Source organism: Macaca fascicularis, chromosome 17, assembly GCF_037993035.2.
Source record: "Macaca fascicularis isolate 582-1 chromosome 17, T2T-MFA8v1.1".
In the NCBI taxonomy this organism is placed as follows: Eukaryota; Metazoa; Chordata; class Mammalia; order Primates; family Cercopithecidae; genus Macaca; species Macaca fascicularis.
The window spans coordinates 103,492,735-103,520,211 of NC_088391.1; the positions used below are offsets into that span (position 1 = coordinate 103,492,735).

General features: G+C 56.9%; 1 protein-coding gene and 1 long non-coding RNA gene across 39 annotated transcripts in view; one reads left to right on the plus strand and one right to left on the minus strand.

Moving 5' to 3' along the window:
• The window catches only part of MCF2L (MCF.2 cell line derived transforming sequence like), a 210,158-nt gene extending 189,114 nt beyond the window's left edge, over positions 1 to 21,044 (plus strand). For 18 of the 38 annotated variants that reach the window (XM_065532991.2, XM_015439548.4, XM_074021467.1 and 15 more), the window contains 18 exons: positions 140 to 213; positions 2,292 to 2,358; positions 3,672 to 3,787; positions 5,255 to 5,324; positions 7,401 to 7,493; positions 7,595 to 7,687; positions 8,644 to 8,769; positions 9,792 to 10,013; positions 10,286 to 10,378; positions 10,913 to 10,991; positions 11,143 to 11,209; positions 12,260 to 12,378; positions 12,724 to 12,816; positions 13,826 to 13,900; positions 16,993 to 17,114; positions 18,883 to 18,995; positions 19,062 to 19,165; positions 19,286 to 21,044. In XM_065532991.2, coding sequence (XP_065389063.1) covers positions 140 to 213; positions 2,292 to 2,358; positions 3,672 to 3,787; positions 5,255 to 5,324; positions 7,401 to 7,493; positions 7,595 to 7,687; positions 8,644 to 8,769; positions 9,792 to 10,013; positions 10,286 to 10,378; positions 10,913 to 10,991; positions 11,143 to 11,209; positions 12,260 to 12,378; positions 12,724 to 12,816; positions 13,826 to 13,900; positions 16,993 to 17,114; positions 18,883 to 18,995; positions 19,062 to 19,165; positions 19,286 to 19,371 — 1,812 coding nt within the window. In that variant the 3' untranslated portion in view covers positions 19,372 to 21,044. The remainder of the gene's footprint in view (positions 1 to 139; positions 214 to 2,291; positions 2,359 to 3,671; positions 3,788 to 5,254; positions 5,325 to 7,400; positions 7,494 to 7,594; positions 7,688 to 8,643; positions 8,770 to 9,791; positions 10,014 to 10,285; positions 10,379 to 10,912; positions 10,992 to 11,142; positions 11,210 to 12,259; positions 12,379 to 12,723; positions 12,817 to 13,825; positions 13,901 to 16,992; positions 17,115 to 18,882; positions 18,996 to 19,061; positions 19,166 to 19,285) is intronic. The other 20 variants (XM_074021469.1, XM_074021466.1, XM_074021478.1 and 17 more) reach the window with 2 other exon arrangements.
• LOC141408922 (uncharacterized) lies at positions 9,238 to 14,813 on the minus strand. Its single transcript, XR_012426611.1, has 2 exons — positions 13,280 to 14,813; positions 9,238 to 11,694 (listed from the first exon to the last, which is right to left on the minus strand). It is a non-coding gene; the product is annotated as an uncharacterized lncRNA (long non-coding RNA).
• Positions 21,045 to 27,477: the final 6,433 nt, after the last annotated feature.

Sequence of the window (27,477 nt, forward strand, 5' to 3'; positions counted from 1 at the left end):
GCGGCCCAGCTGCCTGGCCAGCTCCCCATCGTGGGAGCCCAGCCCTATCCCCATACGGGAGCCAGTGGGCTCTGGCCTTGAGAGTTGGCCCTTGAGGCTGTGTCCCGCCTTTCAGACCTGACACTGTTCTTCTCCCCAGAGTGAGATGAGTGAGAGCCGGCAGGGCCGCGGCTCCGCAGGGGAGGAGGAGGAGAGCCTGGCCATCCTGCGCAGGTAGGTGCGCTGCCCTTCTGGCCTCGCAGGGGTCCTCTGACCACAGCCTGAACCACCAGGTGCCGTCAGGCACTCAAGTGGATGCCTCACAGATAGAAGGCTGGTGTAGAAGTCATTGTGGTTCTTACTTTTGCACCAACCGATACCCAGAGGGCCTGCCGTGGCTCGAGCGTGTGTCCTGGTCCCCACCACGTGAAGCACACACATGCCGCACACGCACCACTGGGGGGATTCGGGAGGGAAGAGAAGGCGATGGCTGAATGCAAGAGTGAAGGGGCATCTCCACCCCAGCGAGAGCCTCCACCCTCCACTGCCATTCACAGGAGACACCACTCAAAGGCCCCAACCAGTGCCGGCCACAGCAGCAGCCACCAGCTGCTCAGGGCTCAGTGTGGCAGGCAGTGGTGCCAGGCAGCTGGTGTGGGGGACGGCATCGTCTCCAGCTCTCCTCTTCCTCTGGGATTCCTGGACCCTCAAATTCAGGGAGTGTTGTGCAAACAAAAGCAGTTCCCTTTCTTGGCTTCCTTCGCCTTCAAGAAAGACCTCACTCGTGCAGGGCCAGGGAGTGCAGGTCCCCAGAGCAAAACTGGGAAGGAGCCAGACACCCCTGGGGCACGTGGGGCCTCCCATAGGCCTTGAGGAACAGCAGGAGCCCCTTTGACCATCAAAACTCCAAAATCAGGGAAGAAGAAAAGGCTCTTCCTGACGTGCTGACAAGCAGGTGTCCGCAGGCGGCGTCCAAGTGACGCTGCGGGGTTGGGAGATGGAGCAAAATTGGGAATTACAGTAAACCTAACCTGGTGTGAAGCTCAGTCTGTCACCTCCGGCTTCTGATGGAAGCTGGTGAAGCAGGATGGGGGGACGGGGGAGTTGCCAAGAAGCTTCCAGGCAGATGATTGTCCAGAGGAGGGTCCAGGCAGGCTCCATAAGGTTGGACAGAGGAGGGTCCAGGCAGAGCAATGTCCACACAGAGGAGGGTCCAGGCAGAGGAACGTCCACACGGAGGAGGGTCCAGGCAGAGGAACGTCCACACGGAGGAGGGTCCAGGCTGAGGGGCGTCCACACGGAGGAGGGTCCAGGCTGAGGGGCGTCCACACGGAGGAGGGTCCAGGCTGAGGAACGTCCACACAGAGGAGGGTCCAGGCTGAGGGACGTCCACACGGAGGAGCAGCAAGTGCTCGGCCCTGAGACGCAGAAGGAGTGGCCCTCGGCCGGCAGTTCCCGGGTTGTGAGAGGGAGTCCCGAGCCCTCTTGCTCCCCGCTCCTCTCCCCTGTGCCAAGGTGGGGGCCTCTGCGTTCCAACCGCTTGTTTTGGAATGAACTTGCTGAATAACCTCAACCCAGGACCAGCCCCCTGGCTCCAGTTTCTGTGTATTACATAAGCAGCCGGGGCCGCAGGCTGCTGAAAGATGCTCACACCAGCAACAAGACCTGCACAGCCAGCTTGTGCGCCCTCCCCTTCCGGATCCAGTGCGGCGGGTGCTGGGCCACTCCCTTAGACAACCACTGCCCACCTGCTGGGTGTGAGGGTGTGGGCAGGGGGCAGCTCTGGTGATGCCAGGCCCCCGCCCTGGCCACACGGGCCCACACATACCCACCACGGGGAAGGCTGATCACGGGCCCACATATACTCACCACGAGGAAGGCTCAGGGAGGCCGGGCGGCGGGCGGGTGTCGTCTTGGCAGAAGAGACTAGGGTGGATTCTAGGAATGGATCCGAGGGGTGGGATGACTTGCCCATGAGCATGAGGAACTGAGCTCATTTTGAGCAGGTGGGACCCAAAAGCCCAGGAGGCGGGGTGGGGAATCCCTTCTACCAGGAGTGTGTGCCAGGCCAGGGCAAGACAGTGATGGCCGGTCTGGGAACCAGGTAGGGTCCAGCCACCGTCTGCAGGGTCTGAGGCTGCGAGCTGGGAGGGGAGCCCCAGTGAGCGTCCAGCCCATGGGCTTCAGGTTGACGCCAGTTCCCTCTCGCTGGGCAGGCCATCATTCCAGGTGGCACCTGTGAGACTGCGGAGCAGACCATTCCTGCCCTTCCAGTGCTAACCTTTTTTGCTCTCCACATGACCTGCCACCAGGCACGTGATGAGCGAGCTCCTGGACACAGAACGGGCCTACGTGGAGGAGCTGCTGTGCGTCCTGGAGGTGAGGCTGGACTCGGGGAGGGCCGACCGCCACGTGGGCTCACCTGCACTACCTGGTGGGGCTTCCTCTGACAACTGCTGCTCGGAGCAGCGCTGCTGGCCGCCAAATGCACGTGAAAGGGCGTCCACAGCAGCCTGGTCACAGCAGCCCCAGACGGGGAGCCCCTCGGGGCCTATCAGCAAGACACGGACCAGGCAGCTCAGGGGGTCCGCACAGGGGACCAGGCAGCTCAGGGGGTCCGCGCAGGAGACCAGGCAGCTCAGGGGGTCCGCGCAGGGGACCAGGCAGCTCAGGGGGTCCGCGCAGGGGACCAGGCAGCTCAGGGGGTCCGCGCAGGGGACCAGGCAGCTCAGGGGGTCCGCGCAGGGGACCAGGCAGCTCAGGGGGTCGGCGCAGGGGACCAGGCAGCTCAGGGGGTCCGCGCAGGGGACCAGGCAGCTCAGGGGGTCCGCGCAGGGGACCAGGCAGCTCAGGGGGTCGGCGCAGGGGACCAGGCAGCTCAGGGGGTCCGCGCAGGGGACCAGGCAGCTCAGGGGGTCCGCGCAGGGGACCAGGCAGCTCAGGGGGTCCGCGCAGGGGACCAGGCAGCTCAGGGGGTCCGCACAGGGGACAAATGTAGTAACAAGAAAGAGGAGCTGACACATAACAGATGCACGAACCACACACAGATTGTCGCAAACACAGGCCACAGGGTGCATGCGGTTCCCGGCACAGAGCACTCCAGGGCAAGCAAAACTGGTTTGGGGTGGGAGGCCGATTAGGGGTGACCTTGGCAGTGGGCTGTTGCCTGGGTGAGTCTGATGTGAGTGGTGGTCACCTGAGTGTAGATGGGTGTCTGATTCACCCAGTGTGCACAGGTGGTGATCACCTGAGTGTAGACAGTGAGTGTGCAGAGGTGGTGGTCACCTGAGTGTAGACAGGTGTCTGATTCACCGAGTGTGCACAGGTGGTGATCACCTGAGTGTAGACAGTGAGTGTGCAGAGGTGGTGGTCACCTGAGTATAGACAGGTGTCTGATTCACCGAGTGTGCACAAGTGGTGGTCACTTGAGTGTAGACAGAAGATTTGCACCCTCTGTTTCAGTTACAGCTGAATCATAAAAGGTTTAAAGCGAGAAGGGTAGAACCTCCACCCCTTTCCCCCAAATTGGTGCTGTTCATAATACTTTTGCTTTGGTGGATGCCTGTCCAGATAACTGTCTTAGAAATCACCTGAGAATAAAGAGGAAGGGACGGCCTGGCCCACAGATGAGCCTGATGCTGTGGGTGGGCTGCAGCTCAGGACCCCCACTGACCTCTGCTCTGTCCCTGCAGGGCTACGCCGCGGAGATGGATAACCCACTGATGGCTCACCTCCTGTCAACAGGCCTTCACAACAAGAAGGATGTTTTGTTTGGAAACATGGAGGAAATCTATCACTTCCACAACAGGTGGGCCCTTCCCCTCGACACAGGCAGGCACCCATGATCTCTCGCGGCTAATGATGCTGGCTTCAGGGGGCTGGAACGGGGGGTACGAGCCATGCCTGACTGGGAAGGGGCGCCCAAGGGGTGGACTCAGAGGCACAGGCATGAGTGTGGGTACATGGGGCTGTCTCTGAGTGCCCACGTGGCTCCGTGCCTGGTGGTTGCGCCCAGGCAGCCGAGTTGTAAGTGAGCCACCAGCCGTGAGGAGAAGGCTCTGAGCCCCCCAAGTGCACCATTTTGTGGTGCAGGAAATGGGACCTGCCCGCCCCTCATCCCCTCCTCATCCTGCTGGGCAAGTGGAAGCTGGAACCCCCTCCCAGGTGTGCATTCAGCCCTTTGGAGGTCACGAAGGCCACACCACATGGCAAGTCCTGTTTTGTTCCCAAGCTCTTGAAAAGGACAGCAAACTAGGCATTCCCTACTCGTCACGGGGGCTGCTTGTCCCCTGAGCGACCCGTGGCCTCTCCAGTGCGGGGGGTGTGTCTGGCCCCTTGTTCTCCACTCCTCTGAGCTGTTTGGCTGCTTTAACAGTTGTGGAGAGCTCATGGGAAGGTGTAGGGTGGGCATGCAGTGCGGAGTGCCAGGGAGGCTGCAGTGGACGGCCCCTGCTGCGTGTCCTGGAGGGAGCCCATGTGAGTGGCTCCCACGTGGCTATGTGCATGGGGACCAGCGTACCCCACTGGCCGTGGGAATCGCCAGTGCTTGGGACGTGGTTCTGACACCTGCTTCTTGCCCCCTGCCGTGATCGTCACCTCACCTGCCACTTAGGAGGAGGCAGCAGGTCCGCAGTTGACCACCAAGAAGACTTCCATGTCCATGGAGATTGGGCAGAACCTCAGTGTCCCTTAGTATCTGTCCTCATGGCCCCCCGGGTCTTGGCCAGTCCTGCACACAGGGGTCCCCACAGCTTTAAGCTTAGTGTTCATGCCCCGAATCCGTCCCCCAGACGGTTTACCCCTCTGGCCAGACTTCCTCCAGGGGACAGATGTAAGTCAGAAACGAAAGGGAAACAGCCCAGGAGCCTGGGGATCGTGCTGCCTAGGGCCAGGACTCAGGGTGTGTCTGCAGAGAACCCACAGACCCACGGCCAGTTATGGGGGCGGCGCCTCCAGGGCCCTGAAGGGTCCCATCTCTGTCTTTGCCTGTAGCCCTGTGAGCCACGTGTGTGCTGAGGGAAAAGCAGCTCTCTCCAACTTCTGTCTGCAGCCAAGGCCAGAAATATAAGGAGCCTCAGCCTGGGGCTGCACCTGCTGGCACCTGAGAGCTTGGTGCTCAGGACAGGCGTGGCTGCCACATCCCCAAGTTGTGCAGGGCGTTGTTGCCACATACAGAGCAAGGCATAAAAGGCTTCTGAGAAATGATGTCTGTCCATTTGTCACCGGTGCCACGCGACTCGGTCTTTCATACTACTTAAAAACCTTCCTTGTCTAGGATATTCCTCAGGGAGCTGGAAAACTACATCGACTGCCCAGAACTGGTTGGAAGATGCTTTCTGGAGAGGGTATGTGGTGCTTTGATGTATATTTTGTCACAGCTTCTCAAAATTACTGAATAATGACTTCAGATTCTACTGCAAGTTCCCATTCTAACCAACTGAAATCACAGAATGCGAATGTTTTCAATTTGGCTGAGATAAAATGATGCTCCTGTACCCCCAGAACCTCCTGTACCCCAGAACCTCCTGTACCCCAGAACCTCCTGTACCCCAGAACCTCCTGTGTTCCCAGAACCTCCTGAACCTCCAGAACCTCCTGTACCCCAGAACCTCCTGTACCCCAGAACCTCCTGTACCCCAGAACCTCCTGTGTTCCCAGAACCTCCTGAACCCCAGAACCTCCTGTGTTCCCAGAACCTCCTGAACCCCAGAACCTCCTGTACCCCAGAACCTCCTGAACCCCAGAACATCCTGTACCCCAGAACCTCCTGTGTTCCCAGAACCTCCTGAACCCCAGAACCTCCTGTACCCCAGAACCTCCTGTGCCCCAGAACCTCCTGAGCCCCAGAACCTCCTGTACCACAGAACCTCCTGTACCCCAGAACCTCCTGAACCCCAGAACCTCCTATGTTCCCAGAACCTCCTGTACCCAGAACCTCCTGTACCCCAGAACCTCCTGAACCCCAGAACCTCCTGTACCACAGAACCTCCTGTACCCCAGAACCTCCTGTACCCCAGAACCTCCTGAACCCCAGAACCTCCTGTACCCCAGAACCTCCTGAACCCCAGAACCTCCTGTACCCCAGAACCTCCTGAACCCCAGAACCTCCTGTACCCCAGAACCTCCTGTGTTCCCAGAACCTCCTGAACCCCAGAACCTCCTGTACCCCGGAACCTCCTGTACCCCGGAACCTCCTGTGTTCCCAGAACCTCCTGTACCACAGAACCTCCTGTGTTCCCAGAACCTCCTGAACCCCAGAACCTCCTGTACCCCAGAACCTCCTGTACCCCAGAACCTCCTGTGTTCCCAGAACCTCCTGTACCCCAGAACCTCCTGTACCCCAGAACCTCCTGTGTTCCCAGAACCTCCTGTACCCCAGAACCTCCTGTGTTCCCAGAACCTCCTGTACCACAGAACCTCCTGTACCCCAGAACCTCCTGAACCCCAGAACCTCCTGTACCCCAGAACCTCCTGTACCCCAGAACCTCCTGAACCCCAGAACCTCCTGTACCCCAGAACCTCCTGTGCTCCCAGAACCTCCTGAACCCCAGAACCTCCTGTACCCCAGAACCTCCTGTACCCCAGAACCTCCTGTGCTCCCAGAACCTCCTGAACCCCAGAACCTCCTGTGCTCCCAGAACCTCCTGAACCTCCAGAACGTCCTAAACCCCCAGAACCTCCTGTGCCCCCAGAACCTCCTGTACCCCAGAACCTCCTATACCCCAGAACCTCCTGTGCCCCCAGAACCTCCTGTACCCCAGAACCTCCTATACCCCAGAACCTCCTGTACCCCAGAACCTCCTGTGCTCCCAGAACCTCCTGAACCCCAGAACCTCCTGTGCTCCCAGAACCTCCTGAACCTCCAGAACGTCCTAAACCCCCAGAACCTCCTGTGCCCCCAGAACCTCATGAACCCCAGAACCTCAACCCCCAGAACCTCCAGTACCTCCAAAACCTCCTGAACCCCCAGCACCTCCTGTGCCCCCATAACCTCATTAACCTCCTGTGCCCTTAGAAACTTCTGAGCCCTGTGCCCTAAAACCATTTGTGCCCCTAGAACCATCTGTGCTCTAGAGGCACCCGGGAGCACTTACACTTCACAGTGGGGCTAGGGTCTGTGTTTTGCTGAATAACAGGTAATTTATAAAACTGCCAGAGAAAATGCTAGAAGTTCTGTTATATAAACAAATCAACAAACCACACCATAAACGGCCTTCTAAGAATGGCTGCGGTGGAACCCCATCTCCACTCCACACCTGTGCTCTGGGAAGTCAGCGGGGAAGGGAGCCCCATGAATGGAGGGCAGGCCCCCCAGCGGAGCCCGGGAGCCAGTGCCGGCCCTCGGAAGCTGTGAGGCGAGCAGCAGTGCCTCGCAGGGCTGGGAAGACGCTGTGTGATGTGGTGCCTGTCCCTTGGTGCAGATGGAGGATTTCCAGATCTACGAGAAGTACTGTCAGAACAAGCCCCGCTCCGAGAGCCTGTGGAGACAGTGCTCCGACTGCCCGTTCTTCCAGGTTTGTCCCCGGACCTTCCTTCAGAACGTTACCCCTTTTCCTAGCCGACTCCTGCGGAATAATAAAAGTTGTGCAAACCAAAGGCTCTGGCTTGGTTCCAGGAATGCCAGAGGAAGCTGGACCACAAGCTGAGCCTGGACTCCTACCTGCTGAAGCCGGTGCAGAGGATCACCAAGTACCAGCTGCTGCTCAAGGTGGGCTCCGCAGCAACCGTGGCCCGGCCTCCCCAGGCACCCGCTGGCCTGGTCTCTGTGCCACCCTGGGGCCCCGTCCCCATCGCGTCCTGCCCCTCCCAGGCCAAGGGCACCTCCTCCAAGCCTGTGCTGAGGCTGGGATGCCTTTCGAGGTCCTACTGTGCGCCGCTGTTAGGGGTGCTGAGGACGCAGGTGAGCAGACGAGTCCCCGTCCCCGTGGGTTTCCACACAGCCCGGCCCGCACGGGATTCTGTGTGATGTGCTGACCCGTCCCTCCAGGGTGGAACCGTGCCTGGATTATCTGGCACACAGCAGGGATGTGGGTGGCCTAGGCTGGGGATTCCAGCTATGAGTGTGCTACGTGGGCGCCTCTAACCTTCAGGCAGGGAACTGCAGCTCCGTGCCTTTGGCCAGGGTTAGGGTGGCGAGAGGAAACTCCCCGGAAACTCCCCGGGGAGCAGGTGCGAGGGGTTTGCACCTGGGCATCAGGGTGGCAGGAGGGAGCTCCCCGGGAGCAGGTGTGAGGGATTTGTACCTGGGCATTAGGGTGGCAGGAGGGAGCTGCCCGGGAGCAGGTGTGAGGGGTTTGCACCTGGGCATTAGGGTGGCAGGAGGGAGCTGCCCGGGAGCAGGTGTGAGGGGTTTGTACCTGGGCATTAGGGTGGCGTGAGGGAGCTGCCCGGGAGCAGGTGTGAGGGGTTTGCACCTGGGCATTAGGGTGGCGGGAGGGAGCTCCCCGGGGAGCAGGTGCCAAGGGTCTGCACCTGGCAGGGGCTCTGCCCCCTCTGCAGCACCACTCAGTCTGTCCTGGCTGCAGGAGGGCAGGCATAGCAGCTCCCTACAGACCAGGGGAGGGTGAGCAGCATCCCTGCCTCATGCCAAGCTCCTGAGGGGTCTGTTCTGGGGGAGCCAGAGCTCTGCGTGTCCTGACAGTTGCTTCACCCCGTGCACCTCAGGAAATGCTGAAATACAGCAAGAACTGCGAGGGGGCTGAGGACCTGCAGGAGGCGCTGAGCTCCATCCTGGGCATCCTGAAGGCCGTGAATGACTCCATGCACCTCATTGCCATCACCGGCTATGACGTAAGGCGCCCAGACGCCCAGCCTTCCCCACCACCTCCGCGGAATATGCCAGGCCAGCAACTTGGCGGCCTCCCTGCACACTCCCCACGCTTTGGTGTGAATGTGCAGGTTCTGAGCAGGAGGTCTGGGGTGGTCCCTAGGTAAGCCCACTCCCAGGCCCTGTAGCCGGGTCCACAGACCCCACTGGGCTCTCTGGGGCGTGGAGAAAATCAGGAAGCGTCCCCTGCTTGGAGGGCACACATCTCCAGCAGGAAAGCAGCTCAGCCCTTCCTCCTTGTCTTCTCCTGGGGAGGAGGCGTGGCTCGGAGCAGACGTGACGTCTGTTTCCTGGGCTGCGATTTGCAGGCTGGTGACTTAGAGCAAGTAGCCCCCGAAGGCAGATGTCACTTTCCCCACAGAGCCCCACGTCAGGTCAGCTTGTTCATCTTTTGTCCCCCTCTTTATGTCCCCCCAGCCTCATTCTCAGGGTTTGTTTGTTTTAGGTAATAGAGTTTATTAATTGCAGCAGTTTTGGGTTTGTGAGATAACTGAGTGTAAATCAGAGGCCCTGAGGCTTCCCCTAGTGTTGACATCCAGCATGGGTGCCACACCGGCCACACGTGGTGAACCGGCACCGATGCTGATTACTGACTGAGGGCTGTTCCCCTCAGAGCTCACTCTGGGTGCTGCACGTTCTGCAGTCTGGACAGGCGTGTGGCGTCCTGCACCCAGTGCTAGAGTATCACACAGAGCAGCTTCACTGTCCTAGAAGCCCACGTGCCCCACCAGTCCCTCCCTCCTCCCCCAGCCCCTGGCACCCGCTGACCCGTCACGGTCTCCATGAGCTGGCCTTTCCCGGGACGCCCTGCAGTGGGAATCCCACCGTGGGTGGGCTTTGCAAAACGGCTGCTTTCACTTGGTGATGTGCTCCCGTGACCCCACGCCCATCCCGTTCCTAACACGCCCTGCTTTCTCTCGGTGATGTGCTCCCGTGGCCCCACGCCCATCCCGTTCCTAACACGCCCCTGCTGTCGCACATTTAGGGGAATCTCGGCGACCTGGGCAAGCTGCTGATGCAGGGCTCGTTCAGCGTCTGGACCGACCACAAGAGGGGCCACACCAAGGTGAAGGAGCTGGCCAGGTTCAAGCCCATGCAGCGGCACCTGTTCCTGCACGAGAAGGCGGTGCTCTTCTGTAAGAAGCGGGAGGAGAACGGGGAGGGGTACGAGAAAGCCCCCTCCTACAGCTACAAGCAGTCCTTAAACGTAAGTGAGGCCAGGTCCACAGCAGCAGCTCCTGGCCAGAGACCCCGATGGGAGGAAATCTGTAACTGGGTCCCTGTTGCCACAGACCTTGGTCTGAGGCGGCCACGCTGACACCCAGCTCTCATCCTTAGGTATGGGGGTGGGGGATTCTGCCATTCTTAGCCCCCGTCCCCAAAGTATTTCCATTGTTTCGTGCCTGCACCAACACCTTTTTAAAACAAGGCGGTGGGTCCGCTGTGGGCGCGAACCCCGTCTCCGCTCTCTGCTGGCAGATGGCTGCCGTCGGCATTACGGAGAATGTGAAGGGAGATGCTAAGAAGTTCGAGATCTGGTACAACGCGCGTGAGGAGGTCTACATCGTCCAGGTGGGACACCCACCCTGCCCCTGGCCTCTTCCACATTGTCAGGAACCGTTTCTCACGGGAACCAGTGCTAGAATCTGCCATGAAGTTGCATCAAGGCCAGGAGCAGCCACTGTGCGCTTCAGGGTCCTCCCCTGGGCTGTGTTCACCCTGAGCTGGACCCAGGATGAAATTCGGGGAAAAGTACACATCAGAGGGGGTGCTGCGAGGAAATGGGCTCGTCCTCCCCAGGGGAGCTCGTGCGTCCCTGGACAGCGCAAGTGTGCGGACACGTCCAGCATGCAGGGCCGATTCTCACGGTGGAGAGGGTGCTGTACCCTGAGTGCCAGACACAGCTCTTCAGTCAGTCCTGTGCGTGGGGTGCAGAGGGTCCCTCAGCCCGGGGCCAGCCCGCGGTGCTTCCCTCGTCTCCCATCACACGCAGCCATCTGACCTTTGACTCCTAAGATTATCCTTGGATGTTCTGAGAGTGAAACCAAAGTGTGTTTCCTCGGGGGCCTGAGTACTCACCTCCTGGCGTTTCTTTTGGGGAAACAGGCACCAACTCCTGAGATTAAGGCCGCGTGGGTGAATGAAATTCGGAAAGTGCTGACCAGCCAGCTGCAGGCTTGTCGAGGTGAGGCTGTCTTCAAGCCATCATTTTCCCGTAGCTTCCTCTCCAGGTGCATTTTTACATGTGTTCAACCGCACAGTCCCCGTGTGTGCAAGGTGCCTTGGCGCTGAAGTAAAGACGCTCATTCATGTGGTTTGTCTGCTCCTCCTCGCAGAAGCCAGCCAGCACCGGGCGCTGGAGCAGTCGCAGAGCCTGCCCCTGCCGGCCCCGACCAGCACCAGGTGAGGACAGACACGGCGCCGCAGGCCTGCGTTTATGGAGCACTCCGAGTGGGGGATTTGCACGCCAGGGTCCTCAGCCTCTGTCAGTGGGACCCCATGATTACTGGGGTTTCCTTGAGGCCCCTGGTGTTGATGTGCTCATGGGTCAGTCCCAGAGGGTGCACTTCCCAGACGTGTGCCTCCGGCAATGCCCGCCGCTCTCCAGCTCTTCCCGGGCTGGGCTGTTCCACAGCACGGCAGTGTCCAGATCACGGCCACACCCCCGCATTCCTGATCCTGAGACACTGGGTGCCCAGTGGGGACCCGGTGCTGATGGCCCAGCACGTGTGTGGGCACAGTTCAGACTCCAACCCTGACTGTGGCTTCGTCGTGTCTCTTCTGCCCTTGTTTTTTCTTTATTTTATTCATCACTTATTTTTTTCACTTGAGCCTGTTTCTTATGTAAGCTTCCTTTAATCATTGATGAAACAGGACACAGACACGGCCTAAAAAATAATCCATAGAACAGTAGTTTTCAAAAAGAAGCACCCCCTGCCAACCCCCGCCCCCGCCGAGAAAACAAACCTCCTACTTTGGAGTGAGTAGGGTGGGCGCCTGCTCTCCTCCAGCCTGTCCGGGTTCCCGGGCGCGGTGGCTCAAGCCTGTAATCCCAGCACTTTGGGAGGCCGAGGCGGGTGGATCACGAGGTCAGGAGATCGAGACCATCCTGGCCAACACGGTGAAACCCCGTCTCTACTAAAAAGTATAAAAAACTAGCTGGGCGAGGTGGCGGCGCCTGTAGTCCCAGCTACTCGGGAGGCTGAGGCAGGAGAATGGCGGGAACCCGGGAGGCGGAGCTTGCAGTGAGCTGAGATCCGGCCACTGCACTCCAGCCTGGGCGACAGGGCGAGACTCCGTCTCAAAAAAAAAAACAGAAACACGTGCAGGAGATGCTGCTTTAGGATCAGGCTGGGAGCTCAGAGATAGCTGAATGCCTCAGGTCCTCAGCACGTTTTGAAAAACTAACCAGACAACACACTGTTTCTTTTTTGATTTGTCTGATGTCATCAGTCCCTCGAGAGGAAACTCAAGGAACCTCAAAAAGCTGGAAGAAAGGAAAACAGACCCCCTGAGCCTGGAGGGATATGTCAGCTCAGCACCACTGCCAAAGCCCCCCGAAAAGGGCAAAGGTGGGTGTGTGCAGGGACCAGGCCTCACGTGGAGGCCTCACACGGAGCTGCTCACGGAGTGCTCACTGTGTCCGAGAAACACGCGCTTCCTGCAGCGTGAAGAAGGTTTGCAGAGCGTTCAGGGCCCCTTGCTCCCCCCTTAACAGAGCCCTAGGACCTCACAGAAGAGCCCCTCCCTCTCCATTGCTCTGCACCCCTGTGTCAGCAAGGTCAGCCCCAGAAACAGCCCCGGCCCAGACCCAGCGTGCAACCCGGAGCCGCCCTGGGCCCTCCCCGCAGCAGCTGGACCCGCCTCCACGCCGGGTTGCGATGCTCTCTGCATAGTTTCTTTCTCTTCCTTCATAGATGACACGGTCACTAGCTCTGCCTCAGAAAGCTCTGCGCTTTCCAGAAAGCGCTTTACCCTGCAGGGCTTTGCTAACCTCAAAGGTCAGAAAGGTAAAAGTAGCACCTGCCCGAAACCCACCCTCACCGTGGTGGCATCTGTCATGCATCGTGTGTGACCATTCGTGCCTCCTTCATCACAAGGGCGGCCGCGCAAAAGCGTTTCTTTCCACCCAGTCACGTATTCACTGACGCTGTGTCTCACACACAGACACCCAGAGTTATCCTTTAGGGGTGGCTTTCCTTTGGAAAAATGAAGGCGAGCTTTTCAAATGGAGGCTCGCTCAGAAACGGGAGCTGTACTTGGCTTTCCAGGCTCCCCTCCTTCCTCTCCCTGCACCCCAACCCCCGCCTTCTCCCGCCTTCTCAGGTGAGTTCCCTGCAGGGTGCTGACCTTTCCGGCTGCGTGGCTCTGCTCTGCCCAGTGACAGAGGCCGCTCAGCCATCTTCTGGGGCATCCGCTTGTGAACAGGGCTGACGGGACCCTTGAGACAGAGACGTCTAACGCCCTGCTCACCTGCGAGAGCTCCGTGCTGGGAAATACATGGCGGGGGAATGGGCCCAGGAGGCCCCGGAGGCCCTGGAAGCCGGCCCTGCGTGCAGGCAGCTCTTCTGGGTGGACAAGGGCTCTTTCCAGAGAATTAGGAGTGTTTTCCAATTTATAAAAATGCTTTTAAGTTGGCCTGAAACTTGAAACAAACAAATGAACAACAGATTCTGGTGCTGCAAACTCTGCTAGCGCAGAACTGAGAAAACATCCCTAGAGACAGCCCCTGAAAGGACGCCTCTGAGTGCCGCAGCCCCACTCCCGCGCCCTCCCGGCCCCTCCTGCACCGCGCGGCCCCTCGGCTCCCTGCATTTTGCTCACAGAAGCTCCTTTCTCATCAGTGGAAAGGGGCCACAACGTGGGTGTCCCCTCCCGGCACAAGCGTGGGTCAGCCTCCTCGCCGCCTCCCTCCATCCCTCACGCTCTCTCTCCGGTTGTATTTCTGCCTCCTCCTCCTCTCTGCCGTTCCTCACTCTCTCTCTCCGGTTGTATTTCTGCCTCCTCCTCCTCTTGCAGCTTCTCCTACCAGTCCTGACAAAAAAGCCAAGCGGCACGAAGTAAAGAGCGACCCGACTCCTTTTGGTTTGCGAGGTAGAGTGGCACCCTCGGGCACGGCACCCGCTCTGCGTCGGCAGGAAGCGCGGCCCAGCTGCTGTCGGGTGGCCGTGAAGGCCACCTAAGGGGGAAGCTCGTGTGGGTCTCTGTGCTCCAGAGGCAGACACGTGGTTGTGTTCAGTGTGCGATGCTCTGGCGACAGGTCCTTGAGGACAGCACGCCTCTCAGCCGACTCCTCACAGCAGGTCTGTCCGGAGCCTGTGGGACTGCCCACCCCGTCAGTGGCTGCCGGCCACGGCTGCTGCGCTGGTCACCCAGCCGTGCTGGTGGAGCTGGGTGGGGTCTCACTGCCCAGTGGCTGCTGTCGGCTATAGAGCACCCCGTTTCCCGCCCTTCCCTGCAGCACAGTTTGCCCCGACACTTCCTGCTGGGAACACAGAGCAACTGGCGGCCGACCCAGACCCTCCTTTCCTGGGGCCGGCAAGGCCGAGCTCCCTGTGGAACCTGACCTCTCTTTGTGTCCTGCTTCCCTTACATTCTGAGGGTGAAAACTGCCCTGAGAAGTCCAGAGACCTCCCCTGACCCGCTGAGGACCCTCAAGTGCAGGGAGGGGGCCTCATGTTTGCAATCTTGAGTTTTCAAATAATTTGCAAAGGTTCCCAGGGGTGTAGGCACAACCAGCCTCCCCATCCCACCCGCCTGCAGAGCCTCCTCACGTGGCACTGCCAGCCCCACAGAGCCAGGCAGAAGCTTTGGCCACCCTGGGTGTGAGTTCAGAGGCAGGGAGCTGGCCCGGCGTTCCTGACCATCTTGCCTGCAAGTGGGTGGACGCCCGGCTCGTTGCTTTGAGGCCCCAGGAGGCCCCAGGAGCTTGGGAGAAGGGAGCCATTTCCCCATTGGCAGTCTCCCGGGAGAGGCTACTCTTGTCTGTTAAGCCTTCTCTGCTTGTGACCTGCAGCCGGCAGAGCCGGTCCCTGGTGGAGAAGGTGGGCCAGGCTGGCCCTGTGGGCCAAACGCCGCTTCTGCTGTACTTTGGCCAAGCTTAGCCTCCACTTCCGTCTCCTCGTCCGTGAATGAGACGGTGCAGCCTGGCAGGGTCTCTAGGAAGCCAGTGTGGTGTTGAAGCCGGGCCACTGCCCATGGGTCATTCTGCCATAGTCGGTGGCAGTGATCCTGGGTGGCCTGGGGCGCTGCCCAGCGCCCGCTCCCCGAGCCCTGCAGGTGGTGACTCCATCGAGCAAAGGCCGATGGCTGTTGTACAGAACAGAGGGTACCGTCCTGGCCATCACCCAGCCTCCTGCCTTCACACAGAATTCCCCATCTCCTGGGGCAGTGCCACTGGCCTGGCCTGTGGGTGCCCGCTCCCAAGTGCTGCCGTTCCCATCACGGTCAGACCTCTCCGTTTCGCTGCTGGCCTCCCCCGCGCCCTATTCCAACACGGCCCGCAGAGAGGCTCTGGGGAGCACTAAGCACCCACAGCCAGGGCAGCTCAAGAATCCCTTTGTGTGTCTGGTGGCACCAGGGCAGAGCCGCTTGGGTGTCACCCTGCACAGGCCGGCCTCGCTGTCCCGTGGAGAGGTTCGTGTGTGAGGTCCTACCCGGGCCACGCTGGCTCCTCTGCACACACAGCAGCCACCCTTTTTTTGTTCCGACTGTCCTCAATCAGATTTTTGGTTCTATCTGGCCAGAGGCCCCAGGTGTGGTCCCTCAGAGTGACTGGGGGCCTGGACAGGGAGGGCACGCTGGCAGCCAGACCCCACAGGCCAGTCCCTGCTGCTGTAGAGGAGGCAGCTGGGCCTCCATCCTGTGCTATGTCTCAGCCTCCCTTGCTGGGGGCAGCTGCAGGTACACTCAGGAGGCCACGCCGCAGGTCCGCAACCGGAAAATCAGTCCTCAATTCTCACACAGATGCAGGCCTGGTGTGTTGCCTGGAAGGCTCAGCTACCTCCAGCTGTGACCCCAAGAAGGCAAAGCACTCGGGTGGAGTGGAGGGAGCGGCTCCATGCTCTGCTGGCTGACAGTGGTGCCCAGGCCCAGCTCCCTTCTCTACACAGACAGCAGAGGCCCGCTTAGCACCGGCTTTTGCTTGCCAGTGCAGACACTGTCAGCCATTGGAACTGGCCTGCAAGACAGCTTGCCGTGGCCGCTTTGCAGGCACAGGGCACACGGGCATTCGCGCATGCAGCTCCTCTGTCCTTCCCATGCCCCGCACCCTCCATCGCAAGGAAGCATTTGCTTCCAGTGGCACCAAATAGGATTTGGAACCAGTTTGTGCCCAAACTCAAATCCCATTAGCATCTGCTTTTTTCCCTGGAGTGCATGTGTCCTGCCTTGGTGCATTTGGCACCAGGTGGGATGCGCTGGGCCTGCTGCCCGGTTGCTGCCTTTGCGTGTTTATTCAGCCGCGAGGACGTCTCCCATCTCCCCCACATGGGAAAGGCAGGTGCCGTCCTCTGGGCCCCTGGCAGGAGGAACATTGTGGGCGGGGGGGGGACATGTGTGGTCCCAAGTCTGGAAGAAACTCCTTCCTCTTCTCCCGCTTGGAGCTGCGTGGCCAGTGGGAGCCCATCTCCGCCACGGCACCTGCGTGGCCTCAGCCTTCTGGTTTGGTGCCGCTGTGCCAGGGGCTACTCTCTTGCCAGTGGGGACCATAGCCCTCGGTATCCCATAGATCAAGGGCGTTGGGCCCTCTCAGTGAGCCTCAGTTGTTGCTTTTAGACACTGCTTCCCGGTTCGCTCTGCTAGGTGTTGAACATGACCGTGGCACTCACTGGAAACACCTGCCCTGGGGGGGCATCTGCGGCAGGCAGGCCGCTTCCCTCCTGGCTGAGGGGCACTGCCCTGCCTGACAAGGGCGTGGCTTCCCCAGGGCCTGGGGATTGAGGTCTCCCACAGGGTAGCCCAGCAACTGGAAGCAGATGCTCTGAAACCCTGAAACGTGCCAGGCATTCTGGAAGTCTGTAGGGGTGTCCTGCTCAGCTCTTTATGAACCCGGGAAGATGACGGGCTGTGTTGGGGCCCACGGTGCACATCTCAGGGGGTCTGTGGGACTTAGGTGACCCCACCTCAGATGGATGCAGACAGCAGCTCATCACCAGGGGGTCCCTCACGAGTTCTGTCTCTCTCAGGTTGGAGCAAAACTTCCCACTCACTGGAGGCACCTGAGGACGACGGGGGCTGGTCAAGTGCAGAAGAGCAGGTTAACTCGTCCGACGCCGAGGAGGACGGCGGGCTGGGCCTCAAGAAGCTGGTAACCGAGGCCTCCCTGCGGGCACTTGGGATGGGGGCTGCCCTCCGGGGATTGGGGTGCTTCTGGCAGGTCCCCCCAGGCCTGGGTCTTAGGGGCAGCCCCAGCTCCTCCTAACCCTGGAAGGTCCCCCGGGGCCTGGGTCTTAGGGGCAGCCTCAGCTCCTCCTGACTCTGGAAGGTCCACCCGGGCCTGGGTCTTAGGGGCAGCCCCAGCTCCTCCTAACCCTGGAAGGTCCCCCGGGGCCTGGGTCTTAGGGGCAGCCTCAGCTCCTCCTGACTCTGGAAGGTCCACCCGGGCCTGGGTCTTAGGGGCAGCCCCAGCTCCTCCTAACCCTGGAAGGTCCACCCGGGCCTAGGTCTTAGGGGCAGCCCCAGCTCCTCCTAACCCTGGAAGGTCTACCTGGGCCTGGGTCTTAGGACACAGCCCCAGCTCCTCCTAGCTCCTCTATCTCAGTGGCACTTTGTGATTCTGGGTTAATTTCCAGGTGCCCACCCAGCCTCCTGTAGAGCCCACTCATGGGTACACCTTCCTCAGAGGAGACAGTCCCCACCGCACTACCCTTTATGTCATAGAACGCTGAGCCTTCCTAACTATACACACAACTCTCTCTCATTTCGTAAGAAAATGGAACTGCTAAGCATTTGAAACAATATTCACTGTTAATGTTAGAAGCAAGAAAAAGCTGCCATGTGTTAATCATTCCAGTGAGGGTTACACCAAGAAGTGTCTGTTGCACCTTCTGTGCTGTGCCTGGTCCACGCACCAAGGCTGGAGGTGCAAAGGGGACAGGTCCCGGAGGCTCTGGAAGGGCAGAGAAGCCAGGCATGGAAGGGTAGGGAGGGCCCTCAGGGTCGCCAGCCTCTCCCACAGAGACAGCACAAAGGAAGGCCTAGGTGTGAGAACAGATGTGGGGGACACAGAGGCGGAGGCCACATGGCAGGAGGGGAAACAGGCTGGTGGACCAGGGTGCACGGGGCCTGGAGAGAGATTTGGATCTCATTCTTTGGATGATCCTGGAGTGTGGGGAGTGATCCTGGCTACTCTGGGCACCACAGGGGCAGGAGCCAGTACAGGCCACTGGGTGAGGGCAGGCAGCCCAGTCACCGTCCTCCTGCTCCAGGCCCTGCAGCCGGCAGCAGCCCTCCTCAGCCCACCGCACACAGCACCAGGAGGCTGTGAATCTCCCCACTCTGTAGGAACAGCTGCCGCTTTGCGGTTCCCCATTCCCCAGGGGAACGTGTCCCATGACATCTGTGCAGCCTCCGCTGTGTGCCAGGCACAGTTCTAGGCCCTGGAGACAAAGCAGAAACAGCACAGACAGGAACCTCCGCTCTCACAGCGAGGAGAGAAGAGGAGTGAGGCTTGGGGAGGTTGGGCAGGACAGCTGTGGGGGGAGAGGGAGGACAGAGGGGGGGCGAGTCAGGGAGTGCCAAGGAAGGCCTCAGCAAAGCAGCATGGAAATAAGACCTGAAGGCAGGGAAGTGCCCTCCGGGAGGTGGGTATGCAGGTGCAGAGGCCCTGGGGTCGGGAGCTCTGTGTGGAGACCAGCGTGAGGCTGGGGCAGCTGGGCCCAAGGACAGATTCACAGACGCTTCCCATCCCCTCTGACGTGGTCATGACCTGCGGCGTAGCCTCCTCCTGAGGCTGGAGCCCTTCCCCTGAGCCGGCCATGGCCAGGAGCTCCCACGGGGCAGGGCACTAAGGACCAGTTCTCCGCCTGGCTGCTGTGGGGCTGATGCTGCCTGTGCCCCTGCCCGTCTCCCACCAGGTTCCCGGTAAATACACGGTCGTGGCGGACCACGAGAAGGGAGGCCCTGACGCGCTGGTCGTGAGGAGCGGGGACGTGGTGGAGCTGGTGCAGCAGGGCGACCAGGGCCTTTGGTAAGACCCCGTGCTCACCCCCGGACTGCCCCGCACGTGGCCGCTGCTGACCCTCGCCCTTTGCAGGTACGTCAGGGACCCGACCACTGGCAAGGAGGGCTGGGTGCCGGCCAGCAGCCTGTCTGTCCAGCTCGGCCCGTCCGGCTCGGCCCAGTGCCTGAGCAGCTCAGGTAAGGCCCACGTGCCCCGAGCCCACCCGTGACGCTGCCAAGGGCCCGTGTGCGAGGAAGCTGCTCCGCGTGCCCCGGAGAGCAGACGCCGAAGCCTGTCCCCGCCTCATGTCCCCGCAGAGTCGAGCCCGGGGTCGGCCGTGCTGAGCAACTCGTCCAGCTGCAGCGAGGGCGGCCAGGCCCCCTTCTCCGACCTGCAGGGGTAGCGCCGCGCAGTGTGGGCGCAGGAGACCCGCGCGCTGTCTGGGGCTGCCACTGCGAGGGCTGGCGCGGCGTGGGGAGGGCGCAGTGCCCCCGGACGTCCCGAGGAAGGGGCACCTCACCGCCCCGACCCAGAGCGCCTGGCCGTGCGGGCTGCGGAGGACCCCTCCGGGGCAGAGGCTGGTTCCGCGGAAGACCCCGGACCCCTGGGACTTCCTCGGAGACTCCAGAGCCCACAGAGGACGGGCCGCAGGGAACAGCCCCGGGCAGGAGGCGTCGGGCAGCGGCATCTCCTGGCTCCACCTGCTGCTTCTGCCTCCGGACGGTGCTCCCAGGGGACGGGCAGACCACGGTGGAGCGGTCGGCAGACGTGGATGATTGACAGTGGCCTGAGGAGAGCGGGGTGTGGGAACTCTTTATCTTTTACAAGTTTTAGGATTTTTTTTTAAGCAGGGATCAATCCCGTGGCCATTTTTTGTGGTACTTTGGCCTCAATTCTTTACCAGGAATCACTGTGTTTACATGAAATGACAATTTGATACTGTATTTGATAGAAAACTATTTTTTGTTACCGGGGTTTACATAGAAGCACGCTGTTTATACCATTAAATGACTTTGGGGGACTCTCCCGTGGGAACGGATGCCACTCCCTGAAGCTCCCTGGTCACAGGTGGGTGAAAACGTGTCCCTGGGTGACATCAGGTGGTGTCTGCACCACCAAAAGCGGTTGGAAGCCAAGGAGATTCCTTTACCTACCTAGGGTTCATTTTCAAAAGAAAATTTAAACTATAATTTAAACAATTAACCTTCTTTTCTACAAAAAAAAAAAAAATGCAGGGACTTGATTTTTTTAAAGAGCTTCACTGAATTAGGATATTTTTATTGCTTTTAAAGAAAATGCGAAGATGCAGTTTCTGCAGGGTGTCGCGTGGACCAGTGCTGCTGACCATAGCTCAGAGAGCCCTGCCCCTGCCTCACTGCACGGCAGCCTCCTCGGAGGCCACACCTCCACTCCCCTCGCCACGCACCCCCTGCCTCCCACCCAGGTCCACCTGCCACCTGGTGACCCCCTTGAGTACAGAAGTGTTAGTGGGGAGAGTATTTTATTCAAGTCACAGCAGAACTGGAAAGAAAACCTCTCCTGCTTTACCCTTCTTGTGTTTCAGAAACAGATTCTGTTCTTTTAAAGCCTTTTCGGTGTCTAGTCTGCAGATGTTTTTGTATGTGTGCACCTCTGACCATGTGTGTACGTGTGTGTCTTGCTGGAGAGGACGTATTCGCTGTCCCCGTGCTGCTGGACGTGCCGCCTCACAGCCTCACGGGTCCCAGCCCCAGCCCAGTGGAGGTGGGCGTGGCTGCATTCCCCTCACGCTTCCCTCCGGGTGGCTTGCAGCTGTCACTGGCCAGACCTCCAGGGTGCGGAATCAAACAGGAAGCGTGCAGAGACTCGGTAGCTTTTCCTCTGATGTGTAAGTTATTTGGAACGTGCTGTGCAGGCGCGGTGCCTCCGTCTCATCGCGCAGCTGCGCGCCCTTGTGTGACCCTCCCCATAAAGGCACTTTACAGCTTCATGTTTCATCCACTGTCACTTTTTTTAAACTGCTGATGTAAATGGAATTTTAAAAGCAGAGTTCTTTATTGTATGGATGAAGTCTGAATAAATATCAGTAACTCCTGCCATCTGCCTTTGTCTGTCAAGACACAGAACGTCTTAGCGGTCAGGGTTTCCAGGGCTGCAGTGCGCCGTGCTTGCACATGGCAAGTCATTGTTGGGATGGAAAAGAAGCCTGCGGTGAGCAGGGCCCAGGGTGCAGCTCAGGCACCAAGCAACCCCTTTGCTTTCTTCTGTAAGACAGCGATGATGACAAAACAGCAACAAGGTTGTGAGTGTCGGAAACGCAAAGGCAGCGGAGGAAGCGTAGAGGAACCATTACAGAATCACAATGCAGCTGATACGCTCCAGACCAGAAAACGGAGCATAAAGAGAGGGTATTGATCCAGTAGAAGAAGGGAAGGGTGGAGAAAGGGGACAGCATGGTGAACAGGAAACAACATATGACGGAAGACACAGCCCAGATGTGTCTGACTCACAACAGACATGATCATCTTACGCTGGCCTCCTGGAAGAGCCTCAGATCAGACATGGCAAGTCACTGCTTAGAGACCATCAAGCAAAATTATATAAAGATTGAAGATTTAAAATAAAAGAAGACAGAACAGACAAACGCCATAAGAAAGCTGATGTAGCAGTGTCGACATGAAATGGAATTCAGGACAGTTCATAGAGTAAAGGGGGGCTGCGCGGCAATCAGAACTCGTAAGCAACTGACTGTAAAGCTCAAAACACAGCAAAGTTGGCAGTCGGGGTGAGATGTTGACTGTCACGAAAAGTGATGCCTGTTTGTCCCTAAGCAGAGAAATCTGTGTTATTTTCCAGCACACGTGGAGCACAAGCAAAATATTTACAAAACACTGGCAAGATCATGGAAACAGTGTTTGGCAATTTAAAAGCTTGTTTCTAACTCATGGGATGCGGGGAGTCGGCTCCCTAGAACTGGACCGAGTGCGCAGAACCACGTGAGGAAACAGCCATGGCCAGCTCAGATCAGCGTCGACAGCTTAGTGGTGTCCGACTTTATACACGACAAAATAAACGACTTAACCATTTAAGCCAAAAAATAAGACCAGCGTAACCCAAAGAGAGTATTTAAATACTTCTGTCAATTAGGACAATTGAGAAAAGAGAATAACAAAATCAAAAGTAAAACTCAAACTTTGTACCTGAAAAATCCAATAAACTGACTGATTTATAGAAAACCTAAGACATTCCATATCAAATAAAAATTTTTAAATATGAGCAAGCCATTATGAACACCTTTCTGCCAATATATTTGAAAACAGAGAAATAGGATTTAATTGTTAGAACTGGGTCAAGAAGAAATAAAATACTTGGGTTAATGAATAACAATTACAGAAATTGCATTGCAGTAAAAAAAAAAAAAAAAAAAAAAAGACCCCAAACAGATACCAGACCTAGGCGATTTTATAAGCATACAAAAATATTTATAAAAACTATTTAAGGGCCAGGCGCGGTGGCTCAAGCCTGTAATCCCAGCACTTTGGGAGGCCAAGACTGGCAGATCACGAGGTCAGGAGATCGAGACCATCCTGGCTAACACGGTGAAACCCCATCTCTACTAAAAAAAAATACAAAAACTTAGCCGGGCGAGGTGGCAGGCGCCTGTAGTCCCAGCTACTCGGGAGGCTGAGGCAGGAGAATGGGGTGAACCCGGGAGGCGGAGCTTGCAGTGAGCTGAGATCTGGCCACTGTACTCCAGCCTGGGCGACAGAGCGAGACTCCGTCTCAAAAAAAAAGAAAAAAAAAAAACTATTTAAAAGAATATAACGAGAAAACAACTCAATAAAGTTATGAATCAAGTTTAACCTTGGTACCCAAACCTGACAAAGATTATGTAAGAAAAAATCAGCTGGGCCAGGTGGCTCACACGTATACTTCCAGCATTTTGGGAGGCCAAGGTGGGAGAATTGTCTGAGACCAGGAGTTTGAGACCAGCCTGGGCAACATTGCAAGACCCCATCTCTACATGAAATTTAAAAATTAACCAGGCATGGTGGCGCACACCTGTAGTCCTAGCGACTTGGAAGCTGAGACCTTACAAGTGAGCCCAGGAGTCCAAGGCTGCAGTGCAGTGAGCTATGATGATCACACCACTGCACTCCAGGCTGGGCAACAGAGCAAGACCCTGTCTCTCAAAATCAACCAAACAAAAAGATAATGTAAGAAAAAATAAAATTGGCCAGACGCGGTGGCTCAAGCCTGTAATCCCAGCACTTTGGGAGGCCGAGGCGGGCGGATCACGAGGTCAGGAGATCGAGACCATCCTGGCTAACACGGTGAAACCCCGTCTCTACTAAAAAATACAAAAAACTAGCCGGGCGCAGTGGCGGGCGCCTGTAGTCCCAACTACTCGGGAGGCTGAGGCAGGAGAATGGTGTGAACCCAGGAGGCGGAGCTTGCAGTGAGCTGAGATCCGGCCACTGCACTCCAGCCTGGGCTGCAGAGCAAGACTCCGTCTCAAAAAAAAAAAAAAAAAAGAGAAAAAATAAAATTATGAAGATGAATGCAAAAATTCCAAATGAAATATAATTAAATAAAACCCAATTGTATGTTATAAGTAAAAGTAATACATTCTAAGCAAGTAAATTTATCCCAGGAATGCAAGGGGTAGTATGTTAATATGGCTATAATTTGCCGTATTAACAAAGTAAAGGGGAAAATCACCATCTTAACAAATGCAAAACAGTAATTCAGTTTTCATTCAACATGTACTTGTCATGTTAGGCCAACTAGGAGTAGAAGAAAATTTCTTTAAATAAAATATGTCTAACAAAATCTTTACAGCAAATTATTTTTTATTTTTATTTTTTATTTTTTTTAATTTTTTTTTTAGACATAGTCTCACTCTATTGCCCAGGCTGGAGTATGGTGGCACGATCTCGGCTCACTGCAAGGTCTGCCTCCCGGATTCACACCATTCTCCTGCCTCAGCCTCCTGAGGAGCTGGGACTACAGGCGCCTACCACCACGCCCGGCTAATTTTTTATATTTTTGGTAGAGATGGGGTTTCACTGCGTTAGCCAGGATGGTCTTGATCTCCTGACCTCATGATCTGCCACCTCGGCCTCCCAAAGTGCTGGGATTACAGGCGTGAACCACTGCGCCCGGCTGCAGCAAAAATTTTAAGTACTGAAATCCTTTAGAACCATCCCCATTGGCAGCAGAACTGAACAGGGACCCCATTACTCTCCAGTGCGATTTAGCGGCTGTACTAGTGATTACCACAACAAAGAAAAAGGAAACAAGGCCTGTGCGGTGGCTCAGGCCTGTAATTCCAGCACTTTGGGAGGCCGAGGCAGCAGATCATGAGGTCAGGAGATCAAGACCATCCTGGCTAACATGGAAAAGCCCCATCTCTATTAAAATACAAAGTCAGCCGGGCGTGGTGGCGCATGCCTGTAATCCCAGCTACTCAGCCGGCGGAGGCGGGAGAATCGCCTGATCCCAGGAGGCAGGGATTGCCATGAGCCGAGATCTAGCCATTGCACTCCAGCCTGGGCAACAAGAGTGAAACTCCATCTCAAAAAAAAAAAAAAAAAAGAAAAAGGAAACAAGGCATGCTAATTGAAAAATAACTTTTCATATCTAGAAAATCCAGGTGAATTCATAAACTATTGAAACCAAGAAGCCCACAAGATCACCCCACAAAAAGTTATATTCCTAGCAATGACAATACTATTTTAACAGCAACCTAAATGCTAAAATAAATGTAACAAAGGTTTTGGACAAAATCATGAAACATGATAGAAGGTCATAAAAGAAGGCCTAAATGGGAGATTTTTATGGATGGGACAATTCAGTATCACCAAAGTGTTAACTCTCCCCCAAGTTAATCCGTGTATTTAATCAAAATCCCAACAGAATTCTTTGTGGAGTTAGGAAATTGATTGTAATAAACATAGAAGATAAAGGTCTGAGGATAGCCATGGCGATTCGGGGAGCAGAGGCAGGAGGGCGAGGGCTCACCTACCAGGCGTCTGGATAGATCATAAACCTGCCATCAGTCATGACAAGGGGTCAAGCAGAATTCGGATTCCCAGGCAGGGATGTGTGCAAGGACCTGGCTTGTCCTGGGGCTGGTCAATCTTTGGCACGGAATGGCCTCTTCAGGAACAGGTGTTATTGGGACAGCTGCCTTTCCATGTGGATGATGGCGTAAAAGTAGCACCCCCCAAACTTAAGATTAAAACATTAAGATTATTATGAGGAAAGGAAAGGAAATCTTAAATATCATAAGATTATTATGAGGAATATAGAATATTCTTATTGCCTAGGGCAAGGATAGATTTCTTACAAAAGACAAGCTGCACTTTAAGAGATGGACAAAAAGAAAAGATGGACAATCTGATCACACCCCATGGTGAACTTCTCTCCACGCTAAGACCCCAGACAAGGATAAAAAGTAGGACCAAGGTCCAGAGAAGAAAACAAATTCTGCTTAAAATCATAACTATTCAACGTTGCATACATTCTCTCTCTTCAACTGAAAGTTGCTTAGCATCCTATGGCACTGGAGTGACACCCGGCTGGCCCGAGGGCTCAGCTGCCTCCAGCAAAGCACCCGGTGGGGAGGAGGGAGCAGCCCCGGCTCTGATGACTGACAGTGGTGCCCAGGCCCAGCTCCCTTCTCTACACAGACAACAGAGGCCCGCTTAGCACAGGCTTTTCTTTGCCAGTACAGACACCGTCAGCCAGTGGAACGGACCTGCAAGACAGCTTGCCGTGGCCGCTTTGCAGGCACAGGGCACGCTGGCATTCGTGCACGCAGCTCCTCTGTCCTCCCATGCCCTGCACCCTCTGTCACAAGGAAACGCTTGCTTCTAGCGGCACCAAATAGATTTGGAAGCAGTTTGTGCCCAAGCTCAAATCCCGTCAGCGTCTGCCTGTTTCCCTGGCGTGCATGCGTCCTGCCGAGATGCATCTGGCACCAGGTGGGATGTGCTCACAGGTTCTCAAAATGACAACACATAGCAGTTTCCCTGGATGTTTGTTAAATACTATTCCTGGGACCTACCCAGAGATTCCAATTCCTTACGGGTGTGGAAGAGCCTGGAAATCGCATGTGTGGTGTGTGGCATGTGTATAGGGGTGTGTTTATGTGGTGTGTCTTTGGGGTATGAGTGTGGTATGTGTATAGTGTGAGTTTGGGTTGTGTGGGTGTGGCGTGTGTATGGTGGGTGTGAGAGTGGTGTGTGTATAGCGTGAGTTTGGGTTGTGTGAGTGTGGCGTGTGTATGGCGTGAGTTTGGGTTGTGTGGGTGTGGCGTGTGTGGGGGGTGAGTGTGGTATGTGTATAGTGTGAGTTTGGGTTGTGTGGGTGTGGCGTGTGTATGGTGGGTGTGAGTGTGGCATGTGTATGGCATGAGTTTGGGTTGTGTGGGTGTGGCGTGTGTTGTGGGTGTGAGTGTGGTATGTGTATAGCGTGAGTTTGGGTTGTGTGAGTGTGGTGTGTGTATGGCGTGAGTTTGGATTGTATGGGTGTGGCGTGTGTATGGCGTGAGTTTGGGTTGTGTGGGTGTGGCGTGTGTATGGTGGGTGTGAGTGTGGTGTGTGTATAGCGTTTGAGTTTGGGTTGTGTGAGTGTGGTGTGTGTATGGCGTGAGTTTGGGTTGTGTGGGTGTGGCGTGTGTATGGTGGGTGTGAGTGTGGTGTGTGGGGGGTGAGTGTGGTATGTGTGTAGCCTGAGTTTGGGTTGTGTGAGTGTGGCGTGAGTTTGGGTTGTGTGAGTGTGGCGTGTGTATGGTGGGTGTGAGAGTGGTGCGTGTATGGCATGAGTTTGGGTTGTGTGAGTGTGGCGTGCGTATGGCATGAGTTTGGGTTGTGTGAGTGTGGCTTGCGTATGGCGTGAGTTTGGGTTGTGTGAGTGTGGCGTGTGTATGGTGTGAGTTTGGGTTGTGTGAGTGTAGCATGTGTATGGCATGAGTTTGGGTTGCGTGAGTGTGGTGCTCATGTACAAGCGTGAGCACGGAGATTCTTTGGTAGGGAGGGAGTCGGGGTCTCCCTCTGTCGCCCAGGCTTGAGTGCAGTGGCACAATCTCAGCTCATTGCAACCTCCGCCTCTCGGGTTCTCTGTCTCCTGAGTAGCTGGGACCACAGGCACTGACCACCAAGTCCGGCTAATTTTTTAATTTTTTATCTAGGTTTGGTCTTGCTATGTTGCCCAGGTTGGTCTGGAACTCTTCCCTCATGCGATCCTCAGTCCTCAGCCTCCCAAAGTACTGGGATTACAGGCATGAGCCACCACCCAGGAGATTCTGATGTCGCAGACATCTGACTCGCACACTCCCCGGACAGCTCCCGTGTGCCCAGCACCACAGTCAGGGATAGCTGATATATAAATTAGCCAGGTATGGTGGCGTGCACCTGTGGTCCCAGCTACTCGGGAGGCTGAGGCACAAGAATCTCTTGAACCCGGGAGGTGGAGGTTGCAGTGCGATTGCACCAGTGCACTCTCCAGCCTGGCAACAGAGCAA